The sequence below is a fragment of the Perognathus longimembris genome, chromosome 8 (genome assembly GCF_023159225.1).
Source record: "Perognathus longimembris pacificus isolate PPM17 chromosome 8, ASM2315922v1, whole genome shotgun sequence".
Lineage (NCBI taxonomy): Eukaryota > Metazoa > Chordata > Mammalia > Rodentia > Heteromyidae > Perognathus > Perognathus longimembris.
In genome coordinates this window covers 39,856,936-39,879,447 of record NC_063168.1, presented here as the reverse complement: position 1 = coordinate 39,879,447, position 22,512 = coordinate 39,856,936, and the positions used below count along the sequence as shown (strand labels likewise).

The window sequence follows — 22,512 nt, the reverse complement described above, 5'->3', positions numbered from 1 at the left end:
GCATTGGGAAGGTCATGTGAACAGAGCACAGGCCAGGCCAGGCCTCCACAGAATTCAGCTCATGAGTACCTGCATTGCCTTATCTCTTTTGGACTTCCCTCCTTCATCTTTTCATGGAGCTTATGCTTACTGTTTTCCTCATCCAGTCATGAGGCAGGATGGGGCTGGATGGCAGTGGCTGCTAATTCTGGTTTGTGCTTCCTCCTTCCATTATGGACAGCTTGGAGCATAGAGTTCTTAGCTTTCCCCAACCCAGTTCTGAGACCTGCTGTTGTGCTATAGCTCCATGCCTGTTTCCATCCTGTGATGCAGGCCATATTAAACAGTTCTCCAGCTGGGAAGCATTGAGCCTAAGAGATACAGAACAGAAGGGAGCAATTTCTACACAGGCCTGTGCAGCCTTTCTTCTCAGTACACTGTGTTCCCAAGTTGGACTTTATACAAGAGATTTCCTTCCCTGGATGTCAGGCCTCATCTAAAAGCTTACCTCTTGAACTGCTCTGGCAGAAGGGCAAGGTTACCTGATACCATCAGTTTTCTTCTATTGTCCTAGATTCATAATGCTTTTAGGTATGATCCATCTTAACCTCCTAAAATAAAAATGTTCATAAAATGTAGCAGAGAGGTGCTTTCCATTGTATAATCAGAATGCACATAATTCATGTTAGAACAGACACTTCCTTGGAAATGTTGAATGCACTAGAATTCCATCTGAAGAAGGACATATCACAGTTTATGGGGGAAAAAATGGCCAATTGATGAAAGAAACAAACCAAAAAAAATTTGTCAGTTCAAAATTAAACCCAACATGTTGCTTTGAGTCTGCTAAACATGACAGTCACCTGACCTGCTCTTACTGGGTTAAAGATATGTCTTGTAAGCTTTTCAACTATGTTCCTCCATTGATTTTATAGCTATTATAGAGGCACACCAGTACACTATGGAAGGGAAGGCATTCACCCAGAACTTTGAAGGGAACAATAGATGACTTTGTCTTTTACCTTCTTGAATGGTATTGTTGCAGCATCTTCTTAAAACCTGTTTACATCTTGGAATCATTCATATAAGCCCCTTGTGCCCCACTCTCCTTATTTTCCCTTGTGTATATTTTAATATAGATTTGTCTTGTTTCGTCCAAAGTAAATGGTCCTTAGTTTATTATGTCTCTTCTGATGCTGGCTTTCAGGTTTGTTTTGTTTTGCTTTACTCTAGCTTGTTCTCATCTTACTCCAAAGGCACTAGGTCATTGGTAAGCCAGAGGAAAGGTACCTGTCGGTTGCCAAATGTGCTTGTCCAAAGATTGTGTGGTACTGAAGTCAAGGTTGTCTTCACAGATATACTTTCTGTTGCTTCTTCTGAACAGGTGCTATTATTATCTCAAGACTATGGCAAACACTTGCTTGGTGTGGAGGACCTGTTGCAGAAGCATGCCCTTGTTGAAGCAGACATTGGAATCCAGGCAGAGCGTGTTAGGGGTGTCAATGCCTCTGCCCAGAAATTTGCAACAGATGGGGAAGGTAAGGGTGGTCCATTCCCTTAATATATTCCTATAGGGTGTGGCAGTGGGGCAACTCTTTTCTCTTTTTTTCTGAAATATATTCAAAGGCTACTGGGTTTTGAATAGTGTAATGCTTGGCAGCCAAACCCTGCCAGATCACACTCTGCATATACATGTACTAGTTGCTTAGTGTGGCCGACCAGCAGCTCATGACTTGGACACCCGGTTGTATGCTCTGGTTAGAGGAGGTTTCGAAGCATTTGGTATTGCTTCTTTTTTTTTTTTTTTTTGGCCAGTCCTGGGGCTTGGACTCAGGGCCTGAGCACTGTCCCTGGCTTCTTCCCGCTCAAGGCTAGCACTCTGCCACTTGAGCCACAGCGCCACTTCTGGCCGTTTTCTGTATATGTGGTGCTGGGGAATTGAACCTAGGGCCTCGTGTATCCGAGGCAGGCACTCTTGCCACTAGGCTATATCCCCAGCCCTTGGTATTGCTTCTTAACAGTTTTAGAAGCAGGAATACATACTGCCTTTTATATAATTTGTATGCTTTCTTGATTTATAAGTGATGATTTTGTCTACAGTTGAGCCAAAACAACAGTGTCATTGCCCCTTCTATTCCAATCAAGATACTAGGAGGTACTCCATTGCTTCCTAATGTAGCCCTGCTCTTAAGATTGAACTGGTAATCAATAGTTAGGTCATGACTTACTGCCTGGAAATTAGGAGGAACCCATGCTAACCTCTGTGAAACACCCACATACCTTCCTTGGTGTTAAAACAGGCTACAAGCCCTGTGACCCTCAAGTGATTCGAGACCGCGTGGCCCACATGGAGTTCTGCTATCAAGAGCTTTGCCAGCTAGCAGCTGAGCGCCGGGCCCGCCTGGAAGAGTCCCGCCGTCTCTGGAAGTTCTTCTGGGAGATGGCAGAAGAGGAAGGCTGGATCAGGGAGAAGGAGAAGATCTTGTCTTCTGATGATTATGGGAAAGACCTAACCAGCGTCATGCGCCTGCTCAGCAAGCACCGGGCGTTTGAAGACGAGATGAGTGGCCGCAGCGGCCACTTCGAGCAGGCTATCAAGGAAGGTGAAGACATGATTGCGGAGGAGCACTTTGGATCAGAAAAGATCCGTGAGAGGATCATTTACATCCGGGAACAATGGGCCAACCTGGAACAGCTGTCAGCCATTCGGAAGAAGCGGCTAGAGGAGGCCTCGCTGCTACATCAGTTCCAGGCAGATGCCGATGACATTGATGCCTGGATGCTGGACATCCTCAAGATAGTGTCCAGCAACGATGTGGGCCATGACGAGTACTCCACCCAGTCTCTGGTGAAAAAACACAAGGATGTGGCTGAAGAGATCACCAATTACAGGCCCACAATCGACACGCTGCATGAGCAAGCCAGCGCTCTCCCCCAGGCTCACGCAGAGTCTCCCGATGTGAGGGGACGGCTGGCAGGAATTGAAGAGCGCTACAAGGAAGTGGCAGAGCTCACGCGGCTGAGGAAACAGGCGCTGCAGGACACATTGGCCCTGTACAAGATGTTCAGTGAGGCTGATGCCTGTGAGCTGTGGATTGATGAGAAGGAGCAGTGGCTCAATAATATGCAGATCCCAGAGAAACTAGAGGACCTAGAAGTCATCCAGCACAGGTAAGTGGGAATTGCTGCCCAGGGCCTGAGGGTGCTGACCAACACCCATGACCACCTGTGGCCGTGAGAGTCACTCCTCTGTTGAATTGTTATTTTCAGATTTGAGAGCCTCGAACCAGAAATGAACAACCAGGCTTCCCGGGTTGCAGTTGTAAACCAGATTGCACGTCAGCTGATGCACAGCGGCCATCCCAGTGAGAAGGAAATCAAAGCCCAACAGGACAAGCTCAACACAAGGTAAGCAAGACAGCAGTGTGCCAGCTGCCTGTGTGTGAGGCTGGAGAGAGTAAGGTCATTCTCTTGAGTCTCCCCGTCCGGAAAATTTCCTGTACCTGGTCATTGCAGCACTGATGTCAGAACATTGATACCTGCCTTTCCACATGTCTTCATCCTCCTTTTTCCAGACATAGTTCTGGAGGAGGAGTGACATCATTCAGCAAAGGAGGATGAGCCTTGTCAACCCAGTACCTACCCCTCCCCTTACTGAAGCTGAGGTCTTGGTGTGGCCTATACCCAGCATGGTGAAAGAAACATGCACCTGAGCTGTCCCCTCTAAATGATTTCTGGACCAAGAGTCTAGAATGTTTGGGATCTAGTTTTCCCATGCAAGTCCCAATTGTTAGGGTAGACCTTTGTCTCAGTCTATAGCTTTCTCTTGAACCATGTTTGAGTAGTGAGGACAATTGGCCTTAGTAAGGAGAGTTGCTTGTCCCTTTGGGTTTAAGAAATGTTCCTTAGGATGAGCTTGGAGATGAGTAGGGAGTGTATAGGAGCTTTGGATTAATGGATGGTATGGGACAGATGTGTTAAAACTGTGTTAGATCTATTTACACATGTGTCTTAGGGTCAAACATCCCCTAACCAGTTCTATCATATCAATTTACTGAGATGGTTTTCCAAAAAGCATATAGTCCAAGGAAAGGAGGAGGGGGAAAACTAGGTAACCTTAACCATCACTGTTCATTTAGTATCCAACCATGAATTCGGTCTCCCCTGTTCATGCTTCTCTCTACACTCACAGGTGGAGTCAGTTCAGAGAACTGGTTGACAGGAAGAAGGATGCTCTTCTGTCTGCCCTGAGTATCCAGAACTACCATCTTGAGTGCAATGAAACCAAATCTTGGATTCGAGAAAAGACCAAAGTTATTGAATCTACCCAGGACCTAGGCAATGACCTGGCTGGAGTCATGGCCCTGCAGCGGAAGCTGACCGGCATGGAGCGAGACTTAGTGGCCATCGAGGCAAAGCTGAGTGACCTGCAGAAGGAGGCAGAGAAGCTCGAGTCTGAGCACCCCGACCAGGCTCAGGCAATCCTGTCTCGGCTGGCCGAGATCAGTGACGTGTGGGAGGAGATGAAGACCACCCTGAAGAACCGAGAGGCTTCCCTAGGAGAAGCCAGCAAGCTGCAGCAGTTCCTGCGGGACTTGGATGACTTCCAGTCGTGGCTCTCCAGGACCCAAACAGCCATCGCCTCCGAGGACATGCCCAATACCCTGACCGAAGCCGAGAAGCTTCTCACACAGCATGAAAATATAAAAAACGAGATTGACAACTACGAGGAGGACTACCAGAAGATGAGGGACATGGGTGAGATGGTCACCCAGGGACAGACCGATGCCCAGTACATGTTTCTGCGCCAGCGGCTACAGGCCTTGGACACCGGATGGAATGAGCTCCACAAAATGTGGGAGAACAGGCAAAACCTCCTCTCCCAGTCCCACGCCTACCAGCAGTTCCTTCGGGACACGAAGCAAGCCGAAGCCTTTCTTAACAACCAGGTAAAGTGTCACTGCCTTTCCCTTCCTTTCTGTTGAAGTAATCTAAGGCCGCTCTTTGCAACCATGCCAGTGTGAAGTTACCATAGGATTTGTTGTTGTTTTTTCCTGACTCTTAAATCACTGAACTCTTATCACAAAGTATGAGATAAGCATTGAAGATTTCTGAAATTTCCATTTCAGTTACTGTTAAAGACCTTTTAAGTTCATGTATTTCTTCATAGTAGTTTGATTGAAAACATTCTGTAAAAGTCTAATTCAATGGGTATAGTGGGAACTTTTGTTGTTGTTGTTGGACCAAATGGCTTGTCCTTGCTCAGGGATCAAGGACACTCGAGGAAGAGATTAGAAAAAGAAGATAGAGTCTATCTTAAAAGGCAGAGTTTGCATGGTGTGCTGCCATTGTCTTCATGAGCAAAACAGGACCCTTGTGGCTGGCACACAAAGATTCCATTATTTTTCTTACTGTGAGAAGAATGATTTTTTTTTATTTAACCACTTGGAGAAATATAGTTAATTCAGACATGCCACTCTGATTTTTTGCATCTCAGCTTTTTATTTGATTCAGTTTATTTCATGTCAGTGCAACAAAACAAGTGTTCTGAAGCATGTTACATGGAAACAGAGCATAAGGAATAAGAGTTCTTTTGTTAATATATCACAGCACCATGATTCTTTTTTTCCCCCTCCTCTTTCATAATCAGGAGTATGTTTTGGCTCATACTGAAATGCCCACTACCCTGGAAGGAGCTGAAGCAGCTATTAAAAAGCAAGAGGACTTCATGACTACCATGGATGCCAATGAGGAGAAGATCAATGCTGTTGTGGAGACTGGCCGGAGGCTGGTAAGCGATGGGAACATCAACTCAGATCGCATCCAAGAGAAAGTGGACTCCATTGATGACAGGTAAATTTTTCTGAAGCTTTGAAGGGAATCTCACACCTTGGGACTCTCTAGCTTGTGCGTTATTGGCTCTTAGACAGTGAAGATGATAGTGTAGGTTTCCCAACGGGCAGAATGTGGACACTAAGCAAATGTCATCTACTTACACAGAAAACGAATGAGCAGTGCGTGCCTGTCTTAGGATATGGTTTTTAAAAGACATGCACTGAGGCATCAGTGGCTCATGCCTGTAATCCTAGCTACACAGGAGGCTGAGATCTGAGGAGAGTCTCGACAGGAATGTCTATGAGACTCTTATCTCCGGTTAATCACCAAAAAGACCAGAAGTGGTAGAGCACTAGCCTTCAATGCAAAAGTTCAGGGATAGCATCCAGGCTCTGAGTTGCCCCAGGATGCCCCCCCCCACACCCCCACCCCAATACACACACAAAGAGAGAGATGCACTGGTGTTCACCACAGAAAAGCAAGCCTGCAAAGCCAAGCTAATCTTCAAGCAGTGAGTCATAAGGCTGAGTAGTGATCTGGTTTAAGCCATCAGTGCATGTCACTGATGAAAGCCAGATTTTTCCAGGCTCAAGCCACATTTGCCTTCATCCATGTGTGACTTTTCTGAAGCCTGCCAGTAAAGAGTGAAGGACGATGAGATTTGCTTGTTTTGAATACCTGGCAGAGTCACAGAGAAACATTATCTTAGAAAATTGGCTTGCATAATACTGTCATGAGATCTTTCTCATGATGAAAGAAAGAACCATTTTCTTCTGTTAGAACACTCCCAAGACCTGATTATTATTCTTTCTTTTCTTCATTTTTATTTAAAATTTAAAAAAAATTATTTTTCCTTATTGCTTTCTCTTCTCAAAGATTTCCTCCCTAGCTGGAAGATCAGTAAACCAGTATACTCCATTTGACCCTAACTCTTAACCCTATCCTGATTGCCTAAGTTGGGAGGTCAGATTGGTTTCGAGTTTGTATGCCCCAGTATGGACTAGTTCTGGGGGTAGCCTCTCTTCTAACCAGTCCTCTCTGGTTACAGTTTAGGTTGGCTTTGGGCTCATTGTAAAACTAGTATCAAAGCTTCAATTCAAAAGGAAGAACTGCTTGCTGGGAGCTTGCCTTGGCAAGCCACATCTTGAAAGTCTCCTTTAGCACTGTAGCATAGGTCAACTTGAAATAAAATATAGGTTGAGAAGGAGAATTACTCTTGTTCCCATATATATTGATTTCATTAGCATTTCTAGTCTTTCTTTGAACAGTAATTCACAACTTAAACGATACGTTCTAAGGATAGTTCCATAGAGTATAGCATAACTTTTACTAAATTTGTGCCCCTTTTTTGTGCCAGTCCTGGGGCTTGAACTCAGGGCCGAGATGCTGTCCCTGTTTGTTTTGTTCAAGGCTAGTGCTCTACCACTTGAACCACAAGTCCATTTCCCACTCCCCCCCTTCCTTCCCTCTCTCCCTCTGTGTGTGTGTGTGTGTGTGTGTGTGTGTGTGTGTGTGTGTGTGTGTGTGTGTGAATAATTGTTGATAAGACTTTCCTGCCTGGACTATCTTTGAACTTCAGTACTCAGATCTAAGTCTCCTGAGTAGCTAGGATTGTAAGCATGAGCCACTGCTGCCTGGGTGCTACCTTGCTTTTTAAATAAGTGTGAGAAGCCAGAATTGAACATTTCTTTCTTTCTTTCTTTCTTTTTTTTTTGTTTTTTTGGCCAGTCCTGGGCCTTGAACTAAGGGCCTGAGCACTGTCCTTGGCTTCCTTTTGCTCAAGGCTAGCACTCTGCCACTTGAGCCACAGCGCCACTTCTGGCCGTTTTCTTTATATGTGGTGCTGGGGAATTGAACCCAGGGCCTCATGTATACGAGGCAAGCTCTCTTGCCACTAGGCCATATCCCCAGCCCCAGAATTGAACATTTCTTAACCTAGAGAAAATTCTATTTTTTTCCTCTGGCCTCTCATTGTTGTGAATATGATACTTGTTCCTCCAGTTTAGATGCCTACATACAGCTGGTTTCCTCAACATAGGGTTGGCCCTGAAACACATGCACTCACACCAGTGTGCAGCTGCTTTGTTGCTTCCTGGGTTTATGTGGCTCCCCATGCTGCAGCTGTGTGAGGATGTTGGGAGCTATTGGAAAGCAGGTGGTCAGGATGGTGACTACTAGATAAGGAGAGCCTTTCAGCAGTCCTCAGTTGTGGTTTAACCTTGACTGAGAGCCTGGGCTCTTAGAGTTCCAAGACTTCCTTAAGAGCACTGAATGTTAAAAAGCAAATGAAAAGAGGATCCTAAACTATTGATAAAGATGAGAGAAGTGCTTTCTGTTGGGTAGCCATCAGGATGATTACTTTTTTAAATCTTAGCTAGTATTATCTGAATTCTGGTTTTATTGTAATATCCTCAGAAGCCTCCAGGTGTGGAACTAATCCTAGAGGATCCTTCTATCCGAGTTCCAAGTGTTGGAGGGACACAGCTAACCTAGCAACTAAACCTCCCACCTTGAATTTTCTTACCCAAAAAGTCTGATTCTGTAGTGAAGCTAGTCTCGTAACTGGTCGTGACACACTCTCATTAAGTACCACGGTACCTCTGAGTTTAGTGGGGAAAAATAAAAAGGAACCAAAGTAAGATTTCTGCCTCTTGCTAACTGTAGACAGAGCACAAATAGCCTTAAAAAACCAGTCTGCTGTCCCAACAGCATGCCTGGGGGAATGAATATGGGAGGGAGCCTCTTGACTAAAAGGGAAATCCCAGTCACAGTCCAGTCCTTGGAGAGCCAAGAGTGTTACCTACTTTTCTTCCATGAGGCAGAACTGAGGGTCTTTTCTCCTCAGAGGAAGCAGAATACCCAGTTCTATATCTGCTTTTGTGTGATAAGGAAGCTTTTGGGCTTCCTTATGGGGACAGGAAGCAAGAGGATCTCATCCCAAAGAGCACTCTGGGACTGTAAAAACAAGATGTGTTTTAGAAAGTTCTTCTCCAGTCTTTCCCTGCAACTGAGTTAGTGATCTAAATATGAGAGACTTCCCCTTGAGTACCACTCTTTGCCACTGGCCAGTCACTAAGCCACACTCAATCTTTTTGAGCATTCTCTGAGTCAGCAACAGTCTCTGCTGCCTACATGGCTGGCTGACTCCTAGAGCCAACGCCAGCATCATGCCTGCCCATTGAGTGGTGTCATTTAGGAGCTTCCCTTCTCCCCTTGTCATAGTCCCTCTATTGAGAAAAAGATTTCATATGCTGAGCTTGTGTGAAACTTCATTATACCAAGAAATAACATTGAGGTTTTGTCTGGTCATTTTCCTTAAGAAATGTTTTAGACGGTATTTGAAGTTGTTTTCATTGCCATGATTTCCTCATATGCTAGGATGCAGGTCTTGTCCTAACTTCTAGTATCTGGTTCTTCCTTGCCATTTGTAGCACTTTTTTGAGATGCCAGATGAAGGCAATGGAATCTTACTGTGGGCCTTTGGCTAGAGGGAGGTTCCTGAATTTTACCAACTCAAATTACTTCCCTGCTGATGATTTGCTCGCTCCTTCCTTCCTTCCTTCCTTCCTTCCTTCCTTCCTTCCTTCCTTCCTTCCTTCCTTCCTTCCTTCCCCATAAAAATGGGGCTGAAAATTGAGGATAGGGGACTTCTAAGAAATTTTCTTGTCATTCCTTACCCACCCATAGTTTTAGGTGACTAATCCCTTTCAGTCTTAATTTATTGAAGTTTTACTTGGTTTTGTGGCTTCTGATGAAAGAGAGCAGTGACAAAAGTGTCTTTAGCCTTTATTATTTTTTAATCCTATCTTTAATCCCATCTCTAGTATATACTATGTTAGCATTTTTTCTTCTAATCTGTATCTTGAAGTTGCATAGCATTTAACATATATAAAGGCTTTTCATTATTTTTTTTTCTACATTTGCATTTTGCCTAAGTGGCCTAAGCTTGTTATAATTTCTTATTCTATGGGAAACTATAGGAACCCTTTTCAACTTAAAACAATTGGGAAGTCCTTTTAGGTATCTTAATATAGACATGGCCATACTGTTTTCCGTTTGTAACGTCATAATAGTTCTGCTGGATTGGTAGCTGCAGGAGACATAAGAGTGGGTAGGGGCTTTCCCTATGCTTCTCCAGGCAGGGAGATGATGGATGGCAACCATCAGCACATGCTGAGGGCCTGGGTGACATGTGGCATCACTGCCAGACCTTTCTTCTGGGGAAAATGCTGCAGCCCTCCGTTAGTAGCATGTTCCCTGAGCTGCTCTCTGGCAGCTTTGTGGGTGTACTATGTTGTCCTTTTCCTCACTTCTGCCTTAGGAGCTGGCAAGGATAGAGGATCATGCTACCTCCACAACTTACTCCCCTAAACACCCTCAGTGAGAAATTATTTTGAGAGAATGAGAATTAAAACCCTGCTTCCCCTGCTTGTACTCTGCCTTTGTCACTCTCAATACTCTGAACATGGTACACAGGTGACCAGAGACATGTCTCCACAACAGAACCTCTTCTCTTGGTCTTCACTGTAGCACAGCTCCCCTCATTGCATTATGGTCCTTTTCCCACCACAGCACTGCTGCTCCTCACTGTTTCTAAGGGTATACCAGGAGGAAATTTTCCATCAAGGAAATGTGCAAGCTAGGGAGCCAGCACCTCATTTTCCATTTCTGTTCAGTAAGTTGGACAAGAAACTTGCAAATCTTTTTTTTTTTTTAATTTAAGGTTTTATACTTTCGCTTCTGTAAACCCTGCCTACCCTCCCATAAAGGAAAGGGTAAAATTGAGTGTGTGTAATGTCACAGGTCTAAAAATTTTTATTTTGGAGGTTTTCTGTTGTTTTTGTTGACTTCTCAAGATAGAAATTCATTTAAAAGCCAGTTACATGATTTTGTATATGTTTTCTTGGCCTTGTTCCCAGTTATAAGTTTCTTGGTGATTTTCAAATTTGTTTAGAGCTGAAAATGGGGACTCAAGTTTATGCTCAGATCATTTCCCCAGTACTAGTTTAGGAATCTCCAATTGTATGCAGATTATGTAGTTTGAACACATGTTTCATTTCTGTAGTACGAGGCCTGCTTATCTGGAGGATTCTAGAATCTCTTGTTCATCTTGCCTTCTGCATATGATTGAGAACTAAGCAAATTCTTTTCAACATGTATAGAAACTCAGGAGAGATGTATAGAAACTCAGGAGAGATCGTGGCTTATACATTATGTGGTTTAAAAATATGTATTTTGGTTACTACTTTCACAGACACAGGAAGAATCGTGAGGCAGCCAGTGAACTTCTGATGAGATTGAAGGACAACAGGGATCTTCAGAAATTCCTCCAAGATTGTCAAGAGGTATGTTGCCTCCAGTCCCTCCTCTTGTGGTTTTATTTTGTGGCATCAATTTGGCATTGAAAATCTCTTGAAATACAAAATTAATGAAGCCAGAAATTTTATCACTGATTCAATAGATCAAAGGTAGAAGATAGGGGACTTTGTCAGTTTTACCTTACCACTTGCCATTTAAAAGAACTAGATCACTGTAATCTAGAGTACTAGAGAATAGGACTGTACTTCCATTATAGCACCACTAGCCACTATTTTGAACTAATTAAAATTGAAAACATAGCTCCTCCATCACACAGCTATAGTTTAAGTGATCATTTGCCAATATATGGCCAGCTATAACCATATTGAATCACATAAACAAAGAACTTTTCCATCTTTGTAGAAGTTTCTACTGGACAGTGATACCTCAAAATATTCTGTAACCTAAAAGTGTTTAGTGTTATTTTAATGTACAGTGTACATTAAAACTATGTGGGAGGAAAGCAATAACAAGAATTAAAACTGGCTACCAATTAAGAAGCAAAGATTTTAAAAATATAAATTAGATTTTTTTCATGTAGGATCAACTTTTCAACTTTCTTACATATATGTCTAATAGACCAAGAATGGGAATCTCGATTTCAGACACCTGGTTTTAACATGTAGTATTAATCTCATGATTCCTATACTATCTCATGTTTCCCTGATAACATGGATAAACAAATTTTGAAAACTAAAGTTGGCCACAACAGCAGTCTCTGCAAGCTAATTGGAGAAGCATCTAGCTGCTTCCACATGGTGTGGGTTCTTGAGCACATCGTATTTCTCTGTCTTCCAGAGAAGTGGAGCGCAACTTAGTCCTCTCTGAGGTATTAGAATTAATGCCCTTGGAGACAAAAATGAAGTGGGGACATCCGCAAGAAGCTGCAGGGACTTTGGGGGTAGGGGGTATAGGGATACTTTGTCTATGAAAAATGTAGCTCCAGTTATAAATGCCTTAGATACAGAAGTATGGCTGGATATTAAAAGAATTACAGCTTTGATGGCAGCTATGTGAAATCTTCAGTGACAAAAGAGCTATCTTGTGTGTCCATTAAAGTACTGTCGTACTGTGAGTTTTGCTATATGCTCCAGTAGATAAAGCTTAAGAAGGAAGGCCCCTAACCATAGCTTAAGGTCTATCAGCTTAAAGTGCCACATTGACAAATCTTGTTCTCAAGGGGATTTGCCTAGAGCCAGACAGGCTGAAGGCCAGAGTGCCTCTTCCGAATGCCATGTGGACACAAATAAGCCACTTGAAAAGGATGTTCACCTAAAAGAGATGGTTGTGTCCCAAGATAGTGGGCTCATAAATAAACCATAAAGAATATGTTTTGCTATACTGAGTACCAGTTGGTCTTGTGCACAGAGAGAGAGTGAAAAGATACAGCACTTCTAGGCTGAACAGTGCCTTCCACACACTGACATTTGTTGTGTCACGAGGAGGTTCCCTTGAAGTACCATTAGTGATGTGTTCTAACCTCAGGCCATGTCCTTTGACCCAGAGGATTGGTGGAATCTCATGTTCCTGATTTTAAAGGAAAAGTTAATAAGATGATGCCAAGGTAGAATTTGAGAAATAATCCGACCAAGCAGAGGGGAAAACAAGAAGGAAGCCTTGAGAAATCTAGTTACAGATTCATGTAATACAGATTCATATATAGGATGTGGTGGAAAAAGTGAGTGGATGAAGTGATAGCCCTACCCAATGAAATCACAGGAAGTAGTGGGTCCTAGTAGGTCTTTTAATGATCTTTTATTTTCTACTTGTCAAAAGTTAGAGTCAGTTATACCCAGGGATTTTGGTCCTATGTAATTTCCACTCAAAATGTGGAGGAAAGTTTGGTCTAGGATTTAGTTTCTTTTTTTTTTTTTTTTTTTTTTTTTTGCCAGTCCTGGGGCTTGGACTCAGGGCCTGAGCACTGTCCCTGGCTTCTTTTTGCTCAAGGCTAGCACTCTACCACTTGAGCCACAGCGCCACTTCTGGCCATTTTCTGTATATGTGGTGCTGGGGAATCAAACCCAGGGCCTCATGTATATGAGACAGGCACTCTTGCCACTAGGCCATATTTTTTTCCTTTTGGTTTTTTAAATGCCCAGGAGATGATGTCCTGGATCTGGATCTATGACTATACTGGCATATCTCCCTACTTCTTTTCTTACCTTGTTATATCTGTGTGTGTATACACATAATCCCTTGCTATAAACTTTTTATCATTCAGCTTCATGAAAACACGCTCCTTTTCAGCCAGAGTCTGGCATATCTCCCTACTTCTTTTCTTACCTTGTTATATCTACGTGTGTATACACATAATCCTTTGCTGTAAACTTTTTATCATTCAACTTCATGAAAATGCACTCCTTTTAAGCCAGAGTCTGAGACAATTGGGTTTGTACAAATCAGCTTCCCTTTTGACCATCTCCCTTTTATGCTAACAGTTATTTATATAGTACCCAGAAGTCAAATTTAATGCTATCATTGGTGTTGGTGTCTTTGGCCCAGGGAACCAGGAGTTTGCCTTTTTCCCCTATTCCCTTCTGGATACCTTGGCTGGAAAAGGTATGGACAGTGAGATCTGCCCTTGTTGCCAGCCCCATAAACACTGTCCAAATGGGAACAATTATTGCAATAACACAGAGCAAGTGATCAGGAACTCCACCTGCTCCCACTTACAGATGTAGATACAAAGAGCATCTTCATCTTTCTAGTGTTATTGCAATGGGATATTCTGAGAAAATTGACAAATGACTTAAAGCTATCAATTTTTTTCATCCTCCTGTTATCTGGAACATACACATTGTGTAGATAGATATTTATGGCCCAGAAATGTGAGCTCAGCGCTTTGCTCTTGGCTTAATTCAGTGATAAAAAGCATTTGTTATCTTTTGCCAATCTGCACAGTAATCTTCTCTGCAGAGAATGAAATAGTCTTCAGTGGCCTTTGTGAATGCCCACATATAATACTATGGCTCTGGTTCCAGAGTACTGATGAAGGGCTGGTGCACTGGCAAGTTCCATAGATCTACCACATTGTTCTGTATTGTAGGATGATGTGTTCAGCAAAGAGCAGATTTGTTTATAAGCCTCTGATTTTTATGTAGTATTGTCTCTCTCTTTTGAAAAAAAATCTCTGTTGGATATTTACTTATGAATAGTGAAAATATGTGCATGTACCTGGCACTTTGAATAAATGTCTTTTATTGTGTAGAATATCTGTGTATGTAGAATTCCTGAACAGATTTATTATTTGATTTCCTTTCAACCTCTTAGATTAGATGAGTTGCCATAATACTTCAGATTTTACCACTTAGATAACTTAGAAAATAGATAATTCTTTTTTTTTTTTTTTTTTTTTTTGGCCAGTCTTGGGGCTTGGACTCAGGGCCTGAGCACTGTCCCTGGCTTCTTTTTGCTCAAGGCTAGCACTCTGCCACTTGAGCCACAGCGCCCCCTCTGGCCATTTTCTGTATATGTGGTGCTGGGGAATTGAACCCAGGGCCTCATGTATAGGAGGCAAGCACTCTTGCCACTAGGCCATATCCCCAGCCCACGAAAATAGATAATTCTTTTAAATTGGATATTTAAGTATTTGGAGTTTTGTGTGAGAAATCAATGACTTATTACAAAGGGCATTTTAAGATTTATTAGTTTAATTACCTCAGTAAAAAATGACATCAGTGGTCTTGCTACCTTTTGATTTCAAACCTTGCTTCCTCTGAATCTTCTTCATTTGAAGAGCATGAGAGAGGTAGAGCTGGTGCCCAGGTTCACTCACCCTCAGAGCCAGAAGTCCCCCAGTCGCCTGTGTGGCACCCATGACATCACTTTTAGAGAATAGACCTTCTATTGTTGAAGGGAATGTGATCATTCCCATCCCAGCAGTGACCAGAGTGTAAGTGAATGGCTTTGGCAACATTGATGCTACAGTACTTTCTTTCTCTTGGTACTACTGCCATTTGTAGATATTGGGAAGTAAGATGATGAAGATAGTCAAGTGTAAACTTAATACGCCAGTGAACTTCTTCCTGTTACTTGGGAGAAGGCAGATGGTCCCTGAAGGTTCAACCAACCAAACCTGACAACTGAGTTCTCCCATATCTCCTGCCAAGGAGATATTCGTCGGGGTAATACCCAGGAGGGGAGAACCAACTTGGCATTTGTAGGCTAGATGGAAAAATGGACCACACGGAGAGAAAAGCAACAGAAGATGTGTTTCAGAGCCTGTCACTGAATTGAGTCCTGCCCCAAACATCTTGAATGAACTTCTTCTCATCTGTCTGTCAGCGGCTGACAGACTTAGCATGACTGTTAAGAACTCAGTTCCAAGTAGACATGGAAGACTTTAGAACCAAGTATTCTTGGTCTGAATGGAAGGTTCTACAGAGATCTAGAGGCAATAGAAAACAAAGGTGACTTGGATTTGAAGGAAATGTTGACAGGGCATCGTTGTTGCTTTAGCCCTACCTACAGCAAACAAGGTGTTTGTGCCTTTTGGCATCCTCATCATGTACTTATGGGAGGGAGGGGTGTAGATGAGTAGATTGGTTTGTTAGGATTTACTTTATTTTATTATTATTATTATTTTTGCCAGTCCTGGGGCTTGAACTCAGGGCCTGAGCACTGTCCCTGGCTTCTTTTTGTTCAAGGTTAGCACTCTACTACCACTTGAGCCACAGCGCCACTTCTGGCTTTTTCTGTATATGTGGTGCTGAGGAATCGAACCCAGGACTTTCATGTATGCTAGCTAAGCACTCTACCACTAAGCCACATTCCCAGCCCCTAGGATTTTTTTTTAAATAGAAAGAACCAAAAGAACATGATTGTCAATGAATTAAAAGACAATCAGGATGGATACAATATAGGGAAGGAAGGAAAGGTTTTCACTTGGACTAATGAGAGCATAATTTTAAACACAAGCCTTTGGGAAAAGTTGGTTGAGAGTGTCATCTAGTTTGGAAGTTGGCTCATTATTTTTGTACTTCTAGGTTTCATATTACGTATGCAGTCTTTAGACCTAGCTTGGGTATAGACTTCTTTATAATGGATACTTGTAGATCAGAGTTGCAAAGTTAAACATCTGGTTTTGCATTGACATGGAAGTATGCCATATTCATACTATAACAATACAACCCTTTCTAGGAAGTGAAAAATGCTGATATGTATAATGACAGTCTCTAAAAACATCCTAATTTTTTTTGTTGTGGGTTTTTTTTTTTTCAGCTTTCTCTCTGGATCAATGAGAAGATGCTTACAGCCCAGGACATGTCTTATGATGAAGCCAGAAATCTGCACAGTAAATGGTTGAAGCATCAAGCATTTATGGCAGAACTTGCATCCAACAAAGAATGGCTTGACAAAATTGAGAAGGTGGGTTAAAAGGTTTGATGCGGGCCCTTGTGGTCGTGTGATGGCCATGAGGAGGAGAAGGTGAAGCTGGGGGTGTAGATGCACTCACACTTTTCTTCAGCATGTTTGAGCCTATGTGGTCATTTATGGAAGTTCCACAGCCAGTGGCAGTCCCCCTCTGGCTTGCCAGTTGGTGACTTCAGCAGACCAGAAGGGCGAAAACAGAAACCCAACTGAGAGTCACAGAAAACTTCTGGCTCATCTTCAAAAGAATACTTGGTCTTTAGGCATCTCTTCTGCTGCTATAGGTGGACAATGGACCCCTCAGTCCTTCTATCTTGTTTTACTGTGATCAGCTTTATCAGACAGAGTGACACAAGATGTTAAAATACTATGTGTTTGCTGGGTGCTGGTGGCTCATGCCTATGGGCCTAGCTAGCTACTCAGGAGGATCACAGTTTGAAGCCAGCGCAGGCAGGAAAATCTGTGAGACTCTTATTTCCAATTAATTGCAGAAAAAGATGGCAGTGGTGCTGTGGCTCAAGTGGTAGAGTGCTAGCCTTAGTCAAAAGGAGCTCAGGAACAGCCCCAGGACTGGCAAAAAAAAAAAAAAAAAAAAAAACCAAAAAACTGTGTGTTTAAATCTTCCATGTGTGACTGCTATGAACCACCAGGCACTTCAACTCAGCACCAAGAGTTCCCCATCCTCCTTTCTCTCCCTTCATACCTACTATATTGTACCTGGCTCTTACGAGTTAGGAAGGTGTGTTGAGTATGGTCTCTGGGGCATGAAGTGAAGGAAATGAAACCTTGGCTTATTAGCACTAAATATCTCATTGCTCCAGTTGATACCATTTCTGCATGTAGCATTTAGGGATATACTTTCCTGAAACCTTGTTGTGTGTAGATGAGACTGTTGTTGATTTTATTCAGTGGGAACTTCTTGTGGGAAGACTGTGTGAATGTAAGCATGTGTATGCTGAATGAATGGGTAAATCATAGATCAAATATCTTGGGTTTGTTTTACACAGTGACATTTATTCTCTTGCAAATTGTATTTAATTATAACCACACTGGTTTGTGTTTTCCAGGAAGGAATGCAGCTCATTTCAGAAAAGCCTGAGACAGAAGCCGTGGTGAAGGAGAAACTCACTGGTTTACATAAAATGTGGGAAGTCCTTGAATCCACCACCCAGACCAAGGCCCAGCGGCTCTTCGATGCAAACAAAGCTGAACTTTTCACCCAGAGCTGCGCAGATCTGGATAAATGGCTGCATGGCCTGGAGAGCCAGATCCAATCTGACGATTATGGCAAAGACCTTACCAGCGTCAACATCCTGCTGAAAAAGCAACAGGCAAGTGGACAAGGCAGCAGCCTCCTTGGGCTTTGCCTGGTTTCAGCCAGCTACCTTCCTTGTGAAGGGATTTAATGCCCAGCAAAGTGCTTTGCTCTGACAGCATCATGGGGCATTTCCAAAGGCAACTAGAAAAAGTGTCAGTAAAAGTATTGGGTGTCAGCATGGGAACACTTTTTTTTTTTGAATGATCAAGTATGATTTATTAAGAACAAATGGTAGAAAATTGTTTTAACTGATAAACATGATATCCACAGATAGGTTCCTTTAAAGTTATATGTAAAGAGAGACTCATTAAATGTTTGCTTTATTTATCTGTGGAATTAAGCACTAGTCTATAGTTACAGTTGATTATATTTTCTCTAGTGCCTTCCAAGCGTTAGCACAGTTATATCACCTTTCCAATAATAAGCTAGGTCCCAGTGGTTATGTCCATATCTAGGTTGTTCAGGTGATCAGGAACTCTTTTTTTAATTGATGCCTTTAGATTTTAGTTCTTGATTATATCTCCAAGTTCTAAAGAGCTGAGAGGCGTCTGCTGTCCCCAGGAAGAAATTAATGGCAAACAGACTCCAATTTTTAGGTATAATTACAAGTGAATATCTTGACCAAATAAACCCTATAGCCATCAAAACACTGGACTGACCTGTGCTGAGTTTATCTGCAGGTCTGGCCATGTCAGCCAATCCAGCCAGCACCAACCCCCATTTCATAATAGGAGCCCAGAAAAAAACTGTCCAAGGACTTGCCGGGTGGTTGTACAAAAGCCTCAGTTTCCCTGGCAGCATCAGCTCCACTTTATCGAGGACCCAGTGGTAGGTGGCCCACAGGCCTTGGGCGCTATAGCAACTGACATCTTGGCTGCCTAGCAATTGTGGACAGCTGGGTGGGAGCGGGGCCATGTCCTTGTCCCCGGCTGGCAACAAAAGGCAGCTCATCACTTTCCCTTGCCACAGTACCAAAAGCCCGCCTCTGCCCTAGTGTACCCTTCACTCTGGGAACACTTTTTAAAATACCATTTTATAGCTATTTTATCCAGCTATGCATCTCATGCAAATGAAAGTATCATATTTACATTGTTGGTTGTCTAGTATATAGATAGCTGTCAGCTATTCAAATTATTCAAGGTACCTTAGAAACCATAGAAGAAATTTGAGTTTTTTCCAGATTTCTGTATCACAACAGATGGCTCAAAAGGCAAATAAATTTGCTGAATTAATGAGAAAACAGTTGCCTTGAGGTTGAGAGAAGCACATGCGTGGCAGAACCTTCCAGTGGCTCCTGGCTGCTCTGCAGCCTGAGTCCTAGTTCCTGCAGCTGTGAGGAGAAGCAGTCACTAACAGGACAGTTGTGACTGAGCACTGAGGCTGGCTGCTTCATCCAAAGTGACACTGACCTTGCCTTTAGCTAGATGACTTGGTCACTCTGCTCTGTAAGTTAACTGTGCAGGAAGGGAATGGAGTCAAATCTGTACACAAATGAAAAACCTGTTTTTCCCAAGTTGTCTGTATGTGGTCTTCCCTGTGTGATAATTCCTAAGCAAGAGAATTCTGCTTTCACTTGTACCCATTGTCTTTAAATGAACAACTATTATGTGTTCCAATGATTGTTCAGCATGACCTTCGTCAGCTTTTTGACCAAAGAAATGAAGGAAGATAATATTACCTTCCTTAAATGAACTGGAGCTTCAAGACCAGCCACAAGTCCTTTCTAAGGATGAAACTGGTTCCTGGACAGGCAAATAAAAGCTGTCCTTCTTCCGTAATGAATTATCTCCCCTGTCATTTCCTTCCTCAGGTTCATGGACACGTTTGAATGTTATTCAAAGCTCTAAAATCCTAGAAAGGGATGTTTCCGCATCATCTGATGAACTGGATTACTGACTAGTAGATTGATTGATGGTAGAGCCATTTCTTGGACTTTCTACTGTTATTCTTCAGTCTTCCCTTTTAGCCAGTACACTAAACAAATACGTCATAGGTACATCTGTGTTTCCCCTGCTCTGACGCAAAGTCTTTGACTTTTAGATGCTGGAAAACCAAATGGAAGTACGGAAGAAAGAGATTGAGGAGCTCCAGAGCCAGGCCCAAGCGCTGAGTCAGGAAGGGAAGAGCACCGATGAGGTAGACAGCAAGCGCCTCACCGTGCAAACCAAGTTCATGGAGCTGCTCGAACCCTTGAATGAAAGGAAGCATAATCTGCTGGCCTCCAAAGAGATCCATCAGTTCAACAGGGACGTGGAGGATGAGATTGTGAGTAGTCCCTTGCCACAAATAACTTTGCCTTTCCAGAAGCCCACATTCTCACTTGTGTGTTATGCTCACTTTGGGCCACATCAGTGAGCTGAGCTTTCACAGCCCATATTCTCCTCTTTTCCAGGGGTTTTTCCCCCTCCCACACAGTACAACTCCATTTTCTGGTTTTCTGAAGATAAATGCAGATTTGTTTTTTCTCCCCTTTGGTGATACTAGGGTTTGAACCCAGCTTCATACTTGCCAAGCAGACACTCTACAACTGAAGCATACTTACAACCTTTTTTTTTTTTTTTTTTTGCATTGGTTTATTTTGACACAGTCTCACTTTTTGCCCAGCCATGTGCCTGAACCAGGATCTGCCTATTTTGCACTTCCCTCTGTGGTTGGGATGGCAAGTGGATGTAATTGTGTCTAGTTCCTTTGGTTGAGATGGAGTCTTGTGAACATTTTTGCCTAACCTGGCCTGGAACCTGATCCCCTCCAATCATAACCTCCTGAGGCACTAGGATTATAAGCATGTGCCACTGTGCCTTGATATACTCCAGAATGTTAGTGCTTAAAAAAAAAAAAAGTAACCGTAAGGCTCTGGCATTGAGGATGAGGTGGGATTTGAAAGACTTGCCAGAGAGCTAAGTTCCATAGGACCATTGCTCGCCTCTGATGGCCCTTTGAAAAAGAATTTGGCACACTCTCTGAAGCCAGTGGTCCTGCTATTGTGCGTGTCAAATATTTGTCCTTCTGTGCAGTCCTGACCACTTATTTACAATTCTTTCTAGTTGTGGGTTGGCGAGAGGATGCCTTTGGCAACTTCCACCGATCATGGCCACAACCTCCAGACTGTTCAGCTGCTAATAAAGAAAAACCAGGTAAGCATTTCTGCTCTAGCTAGCTCAGCCTGATAAAGGCGGAGACAATGAGAGAGTTCAGAAGGCTTGTAAGTTCTTGGCTCCTAACCGTTTGACATAAGTAGCAGGCTATGATCATTTAATAAGTCTTGGGGTGTGTTCTGCTCCCACACAGACTCTCCAGAAAGAAATCCAGGGGCACCAGCCTCGCATCAATGACATCTTAGAGAGAAGCCAAAACATCGTCACTGACAGCAGCAGCCTCAATGCTGAGGCCATTAGACAGAGGCTCGCCAACCTGGAGCAGCTGTGGAGGCTCCTCTTTGAGGAGACAGAGAAACGCCACCGGCGGCTTGAGGAGGCACACAAGGCCCAGCAATACTACTTTGATGCAGCTGAGGCCGAAGCATGGATGAGCGAGCAAGAGCTGTACATGATGTCTGAGGAGAAGGCCAAGGTGAGAGTGACTTCTCGCCCTCCATGAGAGGAAGTGTGAGGCACATTCCTCAGAGTGGCTTCAGATTCACACCTTGTGTTTGCTGGTGGCTCTGTCAGTGACCCACCTTTTTGCTTCTTCCTTTGAGTGTTGTAAAGGCACCATAGTGTGCAGAGATGTCTAAAATCTGACTTCTGTTTACCCTCAACACATCATCTTCTTGACTGAATTGTGCGTCATTGTGATTCATCCTGCCACTTCTTTTGCATAAAGATATTTGCCAGAATCCTACGGAGAGTGCCATAAGATCTACAGTATACAAATGGTTTTGATACCTTTAAAGTATTTTAAGGTTTCATCTTTATACTTGACAGGCTGTGGATGGTGACCAGCCAGGGTGTACTTGGCCTGCCTATACTTGACTCTGGACCTCAGAAAGGCCTTGGTCACTCTGGGTCATTGTGTTCCCTTGTAGAAACCTCTTGCTGTCCAGTCCATGATCCTCTCTGAACATTTCCTGCTTATGATCATACCACATTTGTAGTGTTTTCTTTCTGGTTGTCCTACCTCCTGTCCCACTGCACAATTAACCTTTTGTTCCTCAAGGTGGTCTCAGGCCAATGGGACCACTGTGGTTGTAACAAGCCATCTCTTTGCAGGATGAGCAGAGTGCTGTCTCCATGTTGAAGAAACACCAAATTTTAGAACAAGCCGTGGAGGACTACGCTGAGACAGTACACCAGCTCTCCAAGACAAGCCGGGCACTGGTGGCTGACAGCCATCCTGAAAGGTGAGTGATTCTTTTAAGGCTGCTGTCCATTCCTCAGGGAGAGTCTCTTACTAAACTGCCCAAGATGAAAATGGCCGAATTCATCTTAAGTTAGTGCTAACAGGGATCTTTGGAAAGTGTTATTACCATAGATACAACAACCTAAGATCAACTGGAAGAATGAAAAGTTACATTGTCCTCTAATTTATTAGGAGGGCAGTTACTACTTTGAAGGTGAGTGGTAGACAGTGTAAGGATCTGTAGGCTGGGGATGTAGCTCAGATGTGGACTATGCACCTAGCATGTTCAAGGTCCCCAGCACTATAAATAAATA

At 43.2% G+C, this 22,512-nt stretch overlaps 2 protein-coding genes across 5 annotated transcripts in view; one reads left to right on the top strand and one right to left on the bottom strand.

Moving 5' to 3' along the window:
* Positions 1-22,512, top strand: part of Sptbn1 (spectrin beta, non-erythrocytic 1) — a 180,892-nt gene that overhangs the window by 137,459 nt on the left and 20,921 nt on the right. For all 4 annotated transcript variants that reach the window (XM_048352929.1, XM_048352930.1, XM_048352931.1 and 1 more), the window contains 12 exons: positions 1,364-1,517; positions 2,280-3,150; positions 3,250-3,387; positions 4,172-4,928; positions 5,630-5,832; positions 11,069-11,159; positions 16,393-16,539; positions 17,610-17,873; positions 19,901-20,125; positions 20,905-20,994; positions 21,149-21,430; positions 22,069-22,199. In XM_048352929.1, coding sequence (XP_048208886.1) covers positions 1,364-1,517; positions 2,280-3,150; positions 3,250-3,387; positions 4,172-4,928; positions 5,630-5,832; positions 11,069-11,159; positions 16,393-16,539; positions 17,610-17,873; positions 19,901-20,125; positions 20,905-20,994; positions 21,149-21,430; positions 22,069-22,199 — 3,353 coding nt within the window. The remainder of the gene's footprint in view (positions 1-1,363; positions 1,518-2,279; positions 3,151-3,249; positions 3,388-4,171; positions 4,929-5,629; positions 5,833-11,068; positions 11,160-16,392; positions 16,540-17,609; positions 17,874-19,900; positions 20,126-20,904; positions 20,995-21,148; positions 21,431-22,068; positions 22,200-22,512) is intronic.
* Positions 18,344-18,775, bottom strand: LOC125356774 (mitochondrial pyruvate carrier 2-like). The gene has a single exon (XM_048353490.1). It carries the CDS (start codon positions 18,773-18,775, stop codon positions 18,344-18,346), a length of 432 nt encoding a protein of 143 aa, XP_048209447.1.